Source organism: Centroberyx affinis, unplaced genomic scaffold (assembly GCF_046629955.1).
Source record: "Centroberyx affinis isolate AG114_WGS23_722 - 3 ecotype Tasmania unplaced genomic scaffold, CSIRO-AGI_Caff_v1 ptg000635l_1, whole genome shotgun sequence".
Classification (NCBI taxonomy): Eukaryota; Metazoa; Chordata; class Actinopteri; order Beryciformes; family Berycidae; genus Centroberyx; species Centroberyx affinis.
The window spans coordinates 32421-46194 of NW_027279261.1; the positions used below are offsets into that span (position 1 = coordinate 32421).

General features: G+C 42.4%; 2 protein-coding genes across 3 annotated transcripts in view; both read right to left on the minus strand.

Annotated features, from left to right (window-relative positions):
• The window catches only part of LOC139643598 (uncharacterized protein KIAA1671), a 29594-nt gene extending 27549 nt beyond the window's left edge, over positions 1 to 2045 (minus strand). For both annotated transcript variants that reach the window (XM_071518784.1, XM_071518783.1), the window contains exon 1: positions 1869 to 2045. The gene's annotated coding sequence lies outside the window, so the exon portion shown is untranslated. The remainder of the gene's footprint in view (positions 1 to 1868) is intronic.
• Positions 2046 to 3265: 1220 nt separating this feature from the next.
• On the minus strand, positions 3266 to 13688 carry rnf10 (ring finger protein 10). The gene is made up of 17 exons (XM_071518787.1): positions 13158 to 13688; positions 12046 to 12230; positions 11698 to 11903; positions 11242 to 11332; positions 10914 to 11098; positions 10538 to 10674; positions 9116 to 9270; positions 8473 to 8601; positions 8089 to 8329; positions 7715 to 7848; positions 7104 to 7221; positions 6883 to 6984; positions 6616 to 6753; positions 6396 to 6487; positions 6233 to 6290; positions 5228 to 5392; positions 3266 to 5102 (listed from the first exon to the last, which is right to left on the minus strand). Exons 1-17 carry the CDS (start codon positions 13318 to 13320, stop codon positions 5029 to 5031), a joined length of 2373 nt encoding a protein of 790 aa, XP_071374888.1. The 5' UTR covers positions 13321 to 13688; the 3' UTR covers positions 3266 to 5028.
• Between the last annotated feature and the right edge of the window lie 86 nt (positions 13689 to 13774).

Consider the following 13774-nt stretch of genomic DNA (forward strand, 5'->3'; position numbering starts at 1 on the left):
AGACTTACACAAACAGAGTCACACCCATACATTCATGTTGATGGCATATGTACAGACAAAAGAAACGGACAAAATGCGTGAGGAAAGTCATTACCTGAATGCTGCTCTATGTTTACCTTTTCCTGCTTATATTTGTACTATGACGCTCTGTGTAAATTCAATCTATGACTTTGAGTAATTTATGAGTTACCATAAATAACCAGTAACCATAAATACAGTGCTGTCTAAAGTCTCTCACTTTGCATATCATGCCATTATACTGTATGTCTGTTTCTTTCTGTGTGTCTTATGTTATGCACACCAACTGAGGGAGGAAAACTCCTTGTATGTAACTGCTGATTTAATTATTCAGATTCCATAAAGTCACTGGATCAAACATGGAAAACTAAAAGAAAGGGAGACAGCGATATTGAGCAAAGTGAGTGTATGTGCTTGGCTAACAGAGATTGAAAACTTGAGGTTGTAGATGTTGACAGGAAACGCCTTTGCTAAGATGGAATGCTAAACATTCACTGTGATGGTGGGTCCAGCAACATAGCAGGGATTGGGAAAGTGTCTACTAAGGCAGTCTTAAACAGCTGGACCTACGGTATGACATTTAGAAAGTGAGGTATGTATAAAGTAGTCTGACAGCCAGCAAAATACTGCACTTCAACACAAGATGGGTTTCAAAACAATTTATATTCAGTTTGGGAAATAGTTTTATTTAGAATTTGGCACATAAAGTAGCTCAACCAAAACCATATAGTGCAGCCAACAAAATGTGGACAATATACATGAGTAGCCTACACAATGAACACTGAAAGCCATGTACAACAAAAGTCCAAAAGTATGACACCAGTATTATATTCAGTATAATATGTTGGATACTCAAAGCTTATTACAGACATCCTTATGTTGTGGATGGATCCCCATCCCTACATACAAACCCTACAAAACAGCTTGTATAATAAAGCATATTGCAGGCTAGCACAGGGTTTGTTGTGTTTCGTCTTGGTTCTGACTGTTAGTATCAAAGGATGTCAAGTCAATGACCCGGTTCAGCCAGTTATACAGAGGAAACTTCCTAACACAGACAACGGCAACACAGCAATTACTCCGATAACTCCAGCTAAAAGAAAAGGGATGCTTTTCATCAGCCGAGTTCTCACGTAACAAAGCTAGACAGAACACAATGTTAGCTGCAGACCTGCAATGGAAGTGCAACGCCTAGAGCTACAACTTCATATCGGTTTTCCGCGAATGTCAGAATACATGAAGACTATGTGGCAAAATAAACATGTCGGTAATACCTTATAAATCTCAATAACGCCTTAATCCAGTAGATAGGTTACTTCTGTATCCAGAGGTCCTAAAAAGAGATCCTAATCCTCAGCGTCAAACAGTAACTACACTGTATACCGCAGTGGGTGATTTATTTTGTTGTTACATTGACGATGGACTTTTAGTGACCATCTTTTCATACCAACTATTAATAAAAATCAATCTTGCCACATTGCGAAGAAACAACTTTGCAACAAGTGTTTACTCTCCGTCCTGTCCCGCTTGTCTCCCTTCCTTGTATCGCGCACGGTACGTTACCCGGGTCCAATGTAGCAAGAGAGTAACGTTAAGTTAGCCTGCCCAAGCATAGATAATTAATGGACAAAAATCCGCAAAAGTGTTGAAGACCGAGGCGTCTCCAGAATAAACATAAAGTTTAAGCTATCCAACGACCCAGCTACTTCAGAAGAGAAATAAAATAATAAATGCATCAACAGCTTGCTGGCTAGCAACCGACAGCTAACGACTCAAGACGCTGAATTCGCAAAATGGAAACACCGAACCTGCCTTTCTGCGGCTGTTTAGCCGAACTGGAGACAACTTACCAAATGAGCAAGTCAGTTTTTGCCTCCTGGTCTTTTCGGAGTAACTTCAAACATACGGTATGTAGCTGGATAATTACGAGTTGTGACAGTTGGATAACCTACAGGCTAGCAGACTAGCTAACTTAGCTAGTTTAGTTAGCTAGCCAAATGGCTGGCTATCCCGTGTCAGGTTGCAGTGTTGTTGACAGGCTAGACTAGTCAGGGGCTAAACAAGCCGCCTGGCTGGTTAGCTGCCACACCAGTGTCAAGCAAACTACAATGAAATACAGGACTTCCGGCCACAGCTTTCAAAATAAAACCACTTATTGATGCACATGTTGCAACATGTTTTTGTTATGAATACCATGTACTAAGTACCACAGTGAAAAATAAATTATATACTTAGTGAGGAATCTGTAGTAAATTAAGGTGTTATCTTTTCCCAAAAACTCAAATTTCAGAATATAGGCCTATTCATATCCTGAAGGTCAGGGTTCAAGTTATAATCTGAGTTTTGTGGGGGTCTCTAAAATAACTAACGTTAGGGGCGGAGATAAATAAATAAATAATAGCCTAACGGGTGCGCTTTCCGTGAGAGAGAGAGAGAGAGAGACTTAACTGCTCCTTACGTGGTCCAACACTTTCACACTTTCTCACACACACACACACACACACACACAGCAGCCCACTTTTTTTTTTTTTATCATGTCGCACCCCATACACACAACAAACAAACAAATGGTGGTGAAGTGTAGCCATACTGTCATTCACGAGAGAATATGGTGCGTAGTTCTTTTGGAAAACATGTTTCTTTGAGCCTATTTATCTCGTTAACGTAAATAATACGCATTACATTGAAAAATGCATTATTTGTGATTAAAATAATGGTTGTTGGTAATGTATTAGTGACCCCCACAGATGTATGATTTTATGGGAGCTCAGCTCCCACTGGCTCCCACATAATTCGAACCCTGCTGAAGGTTATAGAATGGGAGCTCCATAGTGTCGAGTCAAACAGAATAAGCCACCACTTCAATACCTTGATATACTGTATATACTGAGAGTGTGTGTGTGTGTGTGAGAGAGAGAGAGAGAGAGAGAGAGAGAGAGAGAGAGAGGTTAATTCATAGTAAAATGGATTAATTGTATCGTCAAATTCATTGTACACATTATACTAGTAGTATCAGACTGATGTAAGATATGTAAGGAATTTGCGTTTTGGGTGAAGGGAATAAATACATGTCCTGTGGTTTTTGTCTGTAATTGGCGGTATGACTTATGGTGATCATCCATAGTTTACCCACATTTTTATTTACTGCTGTATCACCATAGGACTGTCTAAATACATTAACAAAATCCCAAACACTAAAACTTATACAAGGAGACGGATATCTACTCCCACGATCGTTCCAGTTCAATTACCTAGTGGCTTGGGCAAAACGAAAAAGCAGCCACTGAAACGCTTTATTTTGAAGGCAAATTCACCTTCCTTCCAGTCATATTCTGGCTAAATCTGGCGGGCTTGACGGCGCTCGAGCTCGCCACTGAGAGGGAAATTGGATAATGTGATTGGTTGACGGTTTATCCTGTCACAGCTATCTAGAATTAGTGCGTTCTTTCCCTGGTGAAACAGTTAAGTAAAGTAACAACTGATTCAGACCGATTGCAAGTTTCCAAAAGTTAATCTAAGACTATATAACACCTATGTCATGCCAGTTAGAATGAAATATAATAGTACTTTCGCTACTGAAATGAACGTGGAAACATCACAGTATTCAAGGACTTCAGAGATATTTTATGACTCTTCCAGAACCTGCAGACACACCCTGTGATTAATTAATCATTGTATAAAACAGAATGGATCATATAATGTTACACAAATTTACTATAGCCAGTAGATTTCTAACTGGAGCATTATTTTGTCATGGTTTGCCATCATGTGGCAATCCTTAGCACCAGCTATATAGATAATTGTAGCACCAGCAAACAGCCAATTCCTTGATTGTGCATAATTGTTTATTCATTCCAACAGGCTAGTTGTGTTCACTAGCCTATAAACTTGCTCAAAATTAAAGGTGAATTAAAGAAACCTCAAACAAAACAATATCTATATCTTTCCACCCCACTCTTGCTGTCTTGCAAGCATTCTTTAAATGTCAACAATTCTCTAGCTTCACACATTTGCAACACTGAATTTAAACCAGGGGGAAGTAATGTTAAAAATGAATTAACACTCTACAACAGAGAAGATGACCACAAAAGGAAGAGGAGAAACTAACAAAGGAGAAGAAAGTGCATATTTATGGTTTAACCAGGCAGAATATACTAGAGTTCTGTTGAACCAACAGACTGAAATCTCTGATGAATACAATACTGTGTTTTCACTTCCTCACAATGGTATGAGAACATTATGGACTCATGTTGTTACAAAATACTAGGGCATCCATCTCAAAGCACCAATCCCCCAAATAAGCTATGTATTGTCTGGAAATGTGATGAGGTGCTAGCCTAGGTTTATTCTGTGATAAACATTGAATAAATCAAAGTTTTTGTTTCCTTTTCTTCCGTTTGAAGATATGGTTCCACTCCTACAATGTTTGAGCACTGGGTAAGAGTATCTGGGAAAGATTCAGAGGGTGTAACGTACCTGCAGCTGGCTGACTGCGACTCAAATATAAAGCACCCTGAAGCAGTCTTTTCCATATTACTCTTACAGATCCTGTATGCCATGTCCTGGGTCAACTTCCTGAAACTCAGGCAAGCTTCTACTTCTACAGCAAGTTATGCATCTGAGCGTTCTAGGACCTGGAAGCCATTAAAAAGCCTGGAGCACATACAATGTGTTAGCCTGCAGCTTGTTACTGTGACAATATTCATGTCTTTACCTTGCATCTATACTAGATGTTGTCCATAAGTCCTTCAGTGGGACAGGAGGTTGTTGCAAACCCTTGACCTAGCTGTACTCAAAAATGTAAAATAACTGCTGGCATGACACCCAAACAGCGGATCAATGGACAGAACAGGGATTGAAGCAGCATGAACTTTGGCTACATACTAAAACCTATTTCCATAGCTTATAGTTCCACGACAGATCTGCATGGAAATAAAAACACAGGAAGTGTGTGAGAAGATCAACTTAAGAAACAGGATGATGAATGACGATTTTAAACTTCAGTGTTGTCTACTTTGTGTGAACCATGGATGTGCTGAACAGAAGTTTCTGTTTTTTCTTTTTCTTCTTTCCTCCTTTCTCATCTGAAAGAGAAGATGCCAAAGATGAGTACAGTCCAAGAACAAACAATTTCACATCAAAAAGCCACTCTGTTATTGCTGAAACCTTACTAAATCTGCTAGATATAGTCAATCCATAAAATCCTGACCTGGGACGACCACGGGTTGTGGGGAGGCAGTAGGAGCGTGGTCCAGCTGCAGAAGCGCCTGCTCGACGGCCTGGCTGAAGGAGTTCTGGAAGCTGGGCACCGGGACGCGGTCCGACCCGTCGCTCTCTCCATCGCTGTCTGCGGCCGGGGGAGCCAGCAGCTTGTCTGCAGGGGACAAGACACAACAGACTTTAGTATCTCTTCAGGGAACTACGCTGGTCGATAGCTGTTAAAAACAGGCTATAAAGATAATAGAATACAACAGATAAGGCGGTAACCTGCAGTAATTTCAACCACACACTCGTTGATGCATGCCCTTTGGACCCAGTGACACACACATACACACACACACACAACCCCCATGCTCATATGCACTAGTCCACAAAAAAAAAAAAAATTCAAATTACTGTGTAAAATAGCCATCTAAGGAAGTTGAGCATGGTTTCAATTAGTGTTGTTAAATACCACAACTTAGATACCAATACTGCGTTTGATATCTAAAAATTTGATACTACTATGATACCAAGTTTAACAGGAGAAACCATCAAGCAATGTGTTACCACATGGACCTGGAAGCCATTTTTGCACAGGGGTTTTGATATATCAGTTGGTCATTGTCAACTCTGTAAGTGAAACAGGCCAATTTTGGCTCCTGGTACTAGTTGTGTCAACCAGTTTAGGTGGACTGGGATTCAGTTCAGAACATGGTGGACAGTGTGACCCTATTGCCATGTTTTCAGCTGTTCAACTAGGGTTGACTGCTGCAGTCCACTTATCAAGAGCCAGACTGAAATAGACTGTCTATTTCAATTCTTCTTTTATCTATTATAATCTGCACGTATACGCCCTTTGGAGGTGAGAACAGATGTAGTGAAAGTATTCAATGTTTATAAAATTCAATATTGAATTTGATCTTTCACAACGTATTGTCTACACAACACAGAATTGTCTGGCATGCCTGTCAGTATTTTACAAGCCACTACAACATTCACACACTTGCACTACCTTTCTTTGGAGTGATCCTGGGCCCAAGGTCAGCTCTGGATTTCCCATCTCTCAGCATCTAAACAGGACAAGATCAAGCCATGTCAAGTATATGTAACACATACTGTAAGTATACATGAACACTGTTCAAATATTATGGAGTGTGTGAGTTTGCAATACACACCTGTGCGAAGGACATGCAGTGAGAGTCGTCCTCCACACTACCCACAATGGGTGAAGAGCTTTGCCCATTCAGACTCGGGAACATCATCCCATCTTAAACAGCAGAAGGAATGCTCAATTTATAATGTGTAGACACTTGATCCTAAGTCATTAACAGTCACTAGATCAAAGTGGAATTGTAGCACTGAACAGTAAGCTGCTGTGAGAAGAGCGGCTCTCACCAGAGGCAGGACTGCTGCTGAGGGGTGAAGGAGGGGCGAACGTAAAGTCAGGCTGGACCAGGGAACCGCTGCTGTGAGGAGGAGACCCGAACGCTGGGAACTGCTGAAGGTTCTCCAGTCCAATATGCACCTCAGGGTCTGAGGGGAGACATGAGTGTTACATCATCACGGAGTGGCGTAACTCGATCTGAAGTCACTCGGGTTTGTCTACATTTTTCTGGAGGTATCATCGACAGAAACCGTTGTGAAATCCCCGGTCGTACTTACATTTACCCTGCTTCTTGTTCTCCTCGATTTCAATACGCCTCTCCCTGCGCTTCTCATCCCTCGCTTTCTTCAGCCTGAGGCGCTTTCTTTTCTCCAAGTCGTCTAATAGTTGGGAGGGAAATTTACAGAACCAAGAAAAAAGGAATGAGTTACACCTATCAAATACGTTTTTGTCAAACACTACATTCATTTCTACAGTTCATACAGTAAAGCGTGCTTACCTGCAAAAGTGTCCAGAGTTTCTTTGGACAGGATGGGGGGCTGCAGGGCCAACTCACAGATGCTGAACTCGCATGTGAGCGGCAGATGAGCCAGATAGCGATGACGACGACGGATCTCCTGCAACGGCAAACGGCAAACATGGGAATCAGTCAAAACAATAACAAGTTAAATTTAAGACTTTTCCAGGCCATTTTAATTCCAGTTAATAAGACCAATTTCACAACTTAAATTTATGTGAAAATTAATAAAAAACAAAAAAAAGGTAGACCTATCAGAATAAAGATTTATATGCTATACTTAACAGTATTCGAGATTCGAGACCTTTTAACACCTTGAGTGTAGATAATGTAATTTAAGACATTTTAAGACTTTGTCAGGAACTGCAGACATCCTAAATAAACATGTACTTCATTTCACCACAGAACAAAAATGCAACCTTGAATGTATTCAATAATGAAACAATAAAGAAATAATTAGAAATAATTGTACACTTTTCCTGAAAAGGTCAAGTGCTGTACAATAAAAAGGCACAAATAAATAATTTTAAGAAATCATCTGCTATACCAAAATTAGCTAAACATTATGTGAACACTGTCCTCTTATGTCTTACCTCAGTGACTGTGTGTCCCTCTATCTCCACCACTGTGCCAGTGATGGAGTGTGGACTGGCCTCCAAGCTGCCGTATTCACGCAGCAGACAGCGTACATTCACAGGGTGCAGGAACATCTGCTGGCAGTCCTCAGCTGGAAGGAGAGAGACAGGAGACGGAGGAAGAGGTAGACAAGAAAAAGGAAGCTTTTGAGTCAACACCGAACGCATGAATGGAGAAGAACAGAGCAGCTGATACAGCAAAGACTTACTAGTAGGCTTCCTATGCATTTTTGATGATCAGATTTCAAGACATAAAGCTGCATGTAAAAGTGGCACACAGGATTTTTGTGGGACTGGGAATGGTAATGTAGGAATGCTGGGGGGGTTCCTACCTTGGTAGAAATAGTAGTAGGGTCCGTGCTCTGCGCTGGCCGTGGGACGGCCTGGTTCTGCCTGGCAGGGAGGGATCTCCTCAGCAGGCTGGGGCTCTGGGGCTGCATCCCCTGTGGCCTCAGGAGGCTCCTCCAGCACACTCTCCAGGATGCCCTCAGGGAACCCTGGCTGCTCTCCAGCGGCATCCTCTGGGAACTCCGCCACCTCGTCATCAAATGCAGAGGAGTACTGCAGCACAGGCTGGCAAAGGAAAGAAGAGTGCCTCTCAGTAATCATGCGTATGACCAGATACACCACAATGCCAGAAGAAAATGTAAAACATAAATAAGTCACATTCCTGATAAATATAATATTGTTCATGAGAGATGGTTCCTTGGTCTCACCTTGGTGCTGCTGAAGTTGGTCACCACTTCCTCCACAGGGGAGGCAGGTTCGTCCAGAGTCAGAGAGGACAGGTCAAGGCTGTCTCCAGCACTTGCCTTCTGTTGCTTCAACAGTGCTTCCTCTTGCTCCTAAACCACAAAGACAGAGCGAGGGAGTTGGATGATCAGTCTATCAGTTAGGTATGATCATATTCTGTGTGATAAGAGTGGGCCTCATTAATCAGTACTTCTGTATGCGTAAAAGATGTTAAAATGCTGTGGCAACCCTCATTAACCTACCCTGTATAATAGGACTGTCAAATTGTGTTAAACAGTATTCAATTCAGTACAATTTCATTTATCCCACATGGGGCAATTCAAAAAAACTTTATTGACTCTACATGCCATGGCATAGGAAAAATCCATTTATTATCTGCTCTCTATCACCATCTCTCAATATTTCTCCTCAGCCATGTCTGATCTGCAGCGGAAATGTTTTCATTTCATCCATTGAAAATATATAGTCTAGTACTTAATATAATAATATGACATAAATGACCACTGACAAAACAGTGGTCATTTATGTCATATTATTACAAGTGAGGTATGTTAATGTGTGTTCTTAGTTGCAAACTGCAATTGTCAGGCATGTAGCTTGAGTTACCTGCAAGTGACACAAGGCGCTCTGGATGAAGCAGCCTTGGGCATCCTCCTCCTGGCTGAGCTGAGTCTGCAGGACGGCCTTCTCCTCTGCCACCAGGCTCAGGACCTGCGCTGGGGAGGCCAGCAGCAGCTTGGAGTACTGGCTAAGACACATATCTAGAAAACACAGGAGAACACCGGTTGAAAGGACATGCAAGTGAATGTCAGTGGTTCCATTAGTAGCGGCAAATATTTACTAATCTCTTATAGCTGGAAATGAGACAAAAGAGTTTAGCCTGCCAGGAAAACATGGCATGTCAACAAGGGGGCAGTCAAGGGATCCTGTGGCTGCGCAAGAGGTGTGGCTAAATCGTCCAAAGGTTCAGCTCCATGTCATGAACACACGAAAATGTGAGCGTGTGCATGCGACGCCATCTTTGACACAGTGCGCAAGCATTGGGTAGGCTACATTAACTAGAAATTACTATTCTGTGCCTACCTTTGCCTAGGCCTACATATGCAATAGCGAATCTAAAGTTGCAGCACAAGTAGGATCGGTAGCAAGTTCATTTTAAACCCCTATGGCACTTTCTGTGCCATTTTGAAAAACATTTTGAAAGTCAACTGGGGAGTGGGCGGGGCCAAACAATTCCTACCATAAATATCACACGAATGAAGAGCTTCTCTGGATATGAACGGGAAAATATGACAAAGGTGACTCATAGCACCCTGTGAGATTTTGTGAGAATATGGGTGTAGTTTCCAATTCACCTGTCTCCCATTTATGTGTAATGGAGCAGATCAATACTGCACATTTTGATAGCATCACTGATCAGAGTTTGGGTTTTGAGAAAGAGTTGTTTATGTTCACAAATACTATCTGGACTGTCCTCAAATTAGCATGTTTGTTTTATTAAACTGAGTGTATTGCCCTAATAAAGGAATGGCATTCACTTAGCCTAGGGCAGCTAAATCAGTATTTGTTATGATGGACAGATGGAAGATTAAGTATTTCATAGGGACAGAAACCAGGCCTGAGACAGTGTGTTGTCAGGTCAGTCCAGTGTGCAACTTCATTGAGTTACAGATTAATCTTGTCTGAGCTATTACACTCAAATGAGCTATAATTGCCAACAGAGAAACCAGTTCTGAACCAGACACTGTACCCTTTCATCCAGAAAACCACCCTACATACTGTCACAGTCACGTTGTTCATCTTTGCTTTTTCATTCCCTTTGGAGTTGTTCATGTGTAGAACATCAAAGACTAAAGGGTAGAAAAATGGTTCTCCTATTTTTCTGCTATTTGAGACAATAATGAATGTGCCCTAATATAGACCAAATTATCCTGGGGCATAGGAATACTGTATTTGACAACTGGTATTCAGTGGACATAAAATCCTCATAAAATCCATATACAGATGCCACAGACGTTCCCATCTCACCTCCAAAGCGAACAGGTTCCTCCACCTTCACCCACTGAGAGCTTGGCATGGCCACTAGAGCCCCTTTCTCCCTCCGCATGAGGCGCATGGTGATGAGGTCACCAACCACATACTGCCTGGTCTCCATAGCAACCACACTGCAACAGGAGACCAACTGTTACAAGAGACTCTCTTGTCATAAAAACCCAACAGAAACAAAATGCCTCTCTGTGAAGGCCTCAGTATTTTCCTACTTTAATCCTGTATTTTTTCAAATTTAAATCTCATAAATTTGTCTTTTACTTCAGTGTAGTTCGGCGTTATATTTGGGGAACAGGGAACTTGGAATTTGGAGTAAGTGCAATTCCAGCAGCAGCTCTGGTTATTTGTCATTTACCTCTTCAGGTCGGCGGTGTTCACGGCCTCATAGCAGATGGGGCACTTGGACCAGCTCTTGTCACTGAGAGACAGGTAGTGCAGCATGCACGGCCAGCAGAAGATGTGTCCACATCGAGTGATGTGGGCTGCCACCGGAGGGTAGAGGCAAATGGGGCAAGACGGCACCTCATGGCTGTAGATGCGCTAAAGACGTATACGGATGGATTGTCATTAGTGTGCCAGTATCTAAATGAGTGTCCCAGAGTGAAGCAAAAGTGCCAGAGAGTGAATCAAATCTTAGCAGTGAAGGTAACGATAATGTCCGTCAAAAGATGACAGGCACTCACCACTTGCTGCACACAGTCCCAGTTAACCAGAGTGTCTGGGTCAGTGAAGTGAGCCTTGTAGTCCTGGTCATCAGTCACCACAAACTGGCAACTGAAACACAAAAAGTCAGTTCATTCTCAAACATCCTGCAGAATAATTTCCTATTATACTACAAGGGTTTTCCCACTGCACCAGTACCATTCTCTACTTGTACTGGCTCTACTATGGGGATTTTCCAGTATCAGCAGCCTTTGGTTTTCCACTGGAACAATGAGCAGGTATGAACCTGTTTGTGTAAGAGAGCAGCGTGCAGAAACCAGTATGATAACGCCACTTTGAAAATGGGCTAAAAGTATGTTGTGATGCTTTATAAGTATGCTTCTATCATGCTCATATTGAAATGAGAACATGAGGAAAAATGTTCCCAGTGTAAAACACATACTGGTTTGTAAATAGTGTATTCAGGGAGTGCTCACTTGGCCTGCAGGAAAAGCTCCTTGTTGAAGGGCTTGTGCTTGTGGCCCCACTTGTTGCGGCGGCCCCAGCAGGAGTGGCCTCCTTCTCCGATGCCACCATTGCCCCCACGGGGTTCAAAGGTGAAGTTCAGCAGGTGGTTCAGGCTTATCTTTTTCGGTCCAGCAAATTGAGCCGGGCTAAACTCGGCCCGGCGCGTCTCTGCTACCTGGAGAGGAAGAGGAGGATGAGGCTCTGCAAACTCTATTGTCACTCGTCCAAAACTCTACTGTCACTACTTTAATGTCTTTACAATGGAGAAAATGTTTTAACCAGAGGGAATACAAAGGTTTTCCCTTACGACTACTGACCTCCTCACGTCGTCCTCCACCTGCAACTCCATACTGTCGTCCTCCACCTCTCTGAGGGGGTCTCTTGTCAAAATTCTTGCTTTTCTGTGAATTGGTGCGACGAGGGCCTGGGAAGCTGTCACTTTTAGGAAAGGAGGGCTCGCGCTTGCGACTGTAGCGCTTAGAGCCTCCATTATTTTTACCGTCTGAAAAGACAAGAAAATGTTATGAGCTATGAGCTGCATTATTACATAAACATTATCATTCAACCAAGGGTATATTCAATTGGTAGTACAGAATTGTAAAAACTTAATTTTGCTGTGTGGGATGTTAGTGTTTCACCTAAAATTTACAGAAGTCGTGGAGGTTTGCATACATTTTGGTTATGGTGCTAATTTCATGGTAGTGCAGGTTGTTAACCAGATACTTGATAATGATGAAAAAAAAGCCAATTTTAACCATTGAATCTATTACTATTTGTGCTCTGGGTGGGCATATTGTTGTTGTTGTGATCCACCACTGTTGAATTAAGATGGACGCATGTCTACATTTGCAGATTATATGCCACATATCGTATTCAAACGGTGGGGCTATTCTCCATTTGACGGCAATATTGGTTTGATCAAGCTAGGTACCATTGACACACATCTGTGGAAAACTGCTTGACTCATATTTAGAACCCACAAGATTAATGGAGGTGGGCTTTACTCACTTAACATAAGAGAGGTCAACCTATGGGAGATTTATATTTGTGCACAAATTTGTAATTGCTACTTGTACAGAAAACTTTGTAAAAAACAAACATCCAAAAGGTTGCCTTCTGGAAAAGTCTCATGCAAACAGATTGGCATGTATACAACTGATGGGAAGCTGAAATATGAAAACATAAATAAAAAGAGCATGTGTGTAGACATTCAGCGTTGCAATTAAAGTTCCTGCTGTTTGACGGATCAGTGTGGCCGCGGCTTAAGGACCCAAGTTCTTTGACAGCGACGTCATCCGGCCATATCAGATAAACAAACCATGCGCTACTGCTAGGCCGCAGTGAGGCACACAACTGTGTTCATTTCAGTGCAGACATCGTGTTTAACAACGTTGTGGTATGTTACTGTTGTACACTGGGGGGTTTTCACCTGTTTTGGGTTTAGATTCGCCAGGTACCGGTCCTGTAGAGCTGGAACGGGGTGGAACCTTGCTGCTGGTGTTGCTGTTGGGATTTTTCTCCATGTTTGTCTCCTTGCAGTGAGAGGTGTTGAGGCCGAGCTGCGGGGAGAGAGCCTCCGAGCTCTCTAGCATCAAACAGAAAAACAGGAGATGAAAGCGGGCTGCGATAAGTGCGGGTCAGGCGACGAAGGCCCTGATTCATTTCTGTCAAACGCGGAGACCCCATCACGGCGACATCTTGACAACTAAACAAACCCGAGAAAAAATAAGAGACACAATTTCGGCGTCTCAAATATGGTGGCTGTTGGAGGAGAGGGCGAATGCTCGCTACGCGGGGCCAAGACCCCAAAAATTTAGCTTTTTTTCTCGATTAGGAAAACAATTTGCCCCAACAAGGCGTTGGACGTTTTCCAAAAGCTGGAAAACGCGTAAATTTTGAGTTTTTGTCCAAAAAAATATGTCCGTTACAACGAGCTCACACTAATGGCGACGGGTCGCCAGACAGGAACCTGAGAGACCCGGATGATTCCTCTAGCTACTGCGTGCAAATCTGTTTTGTTAAGACGCCCAGCTAGGCATTGTGGGA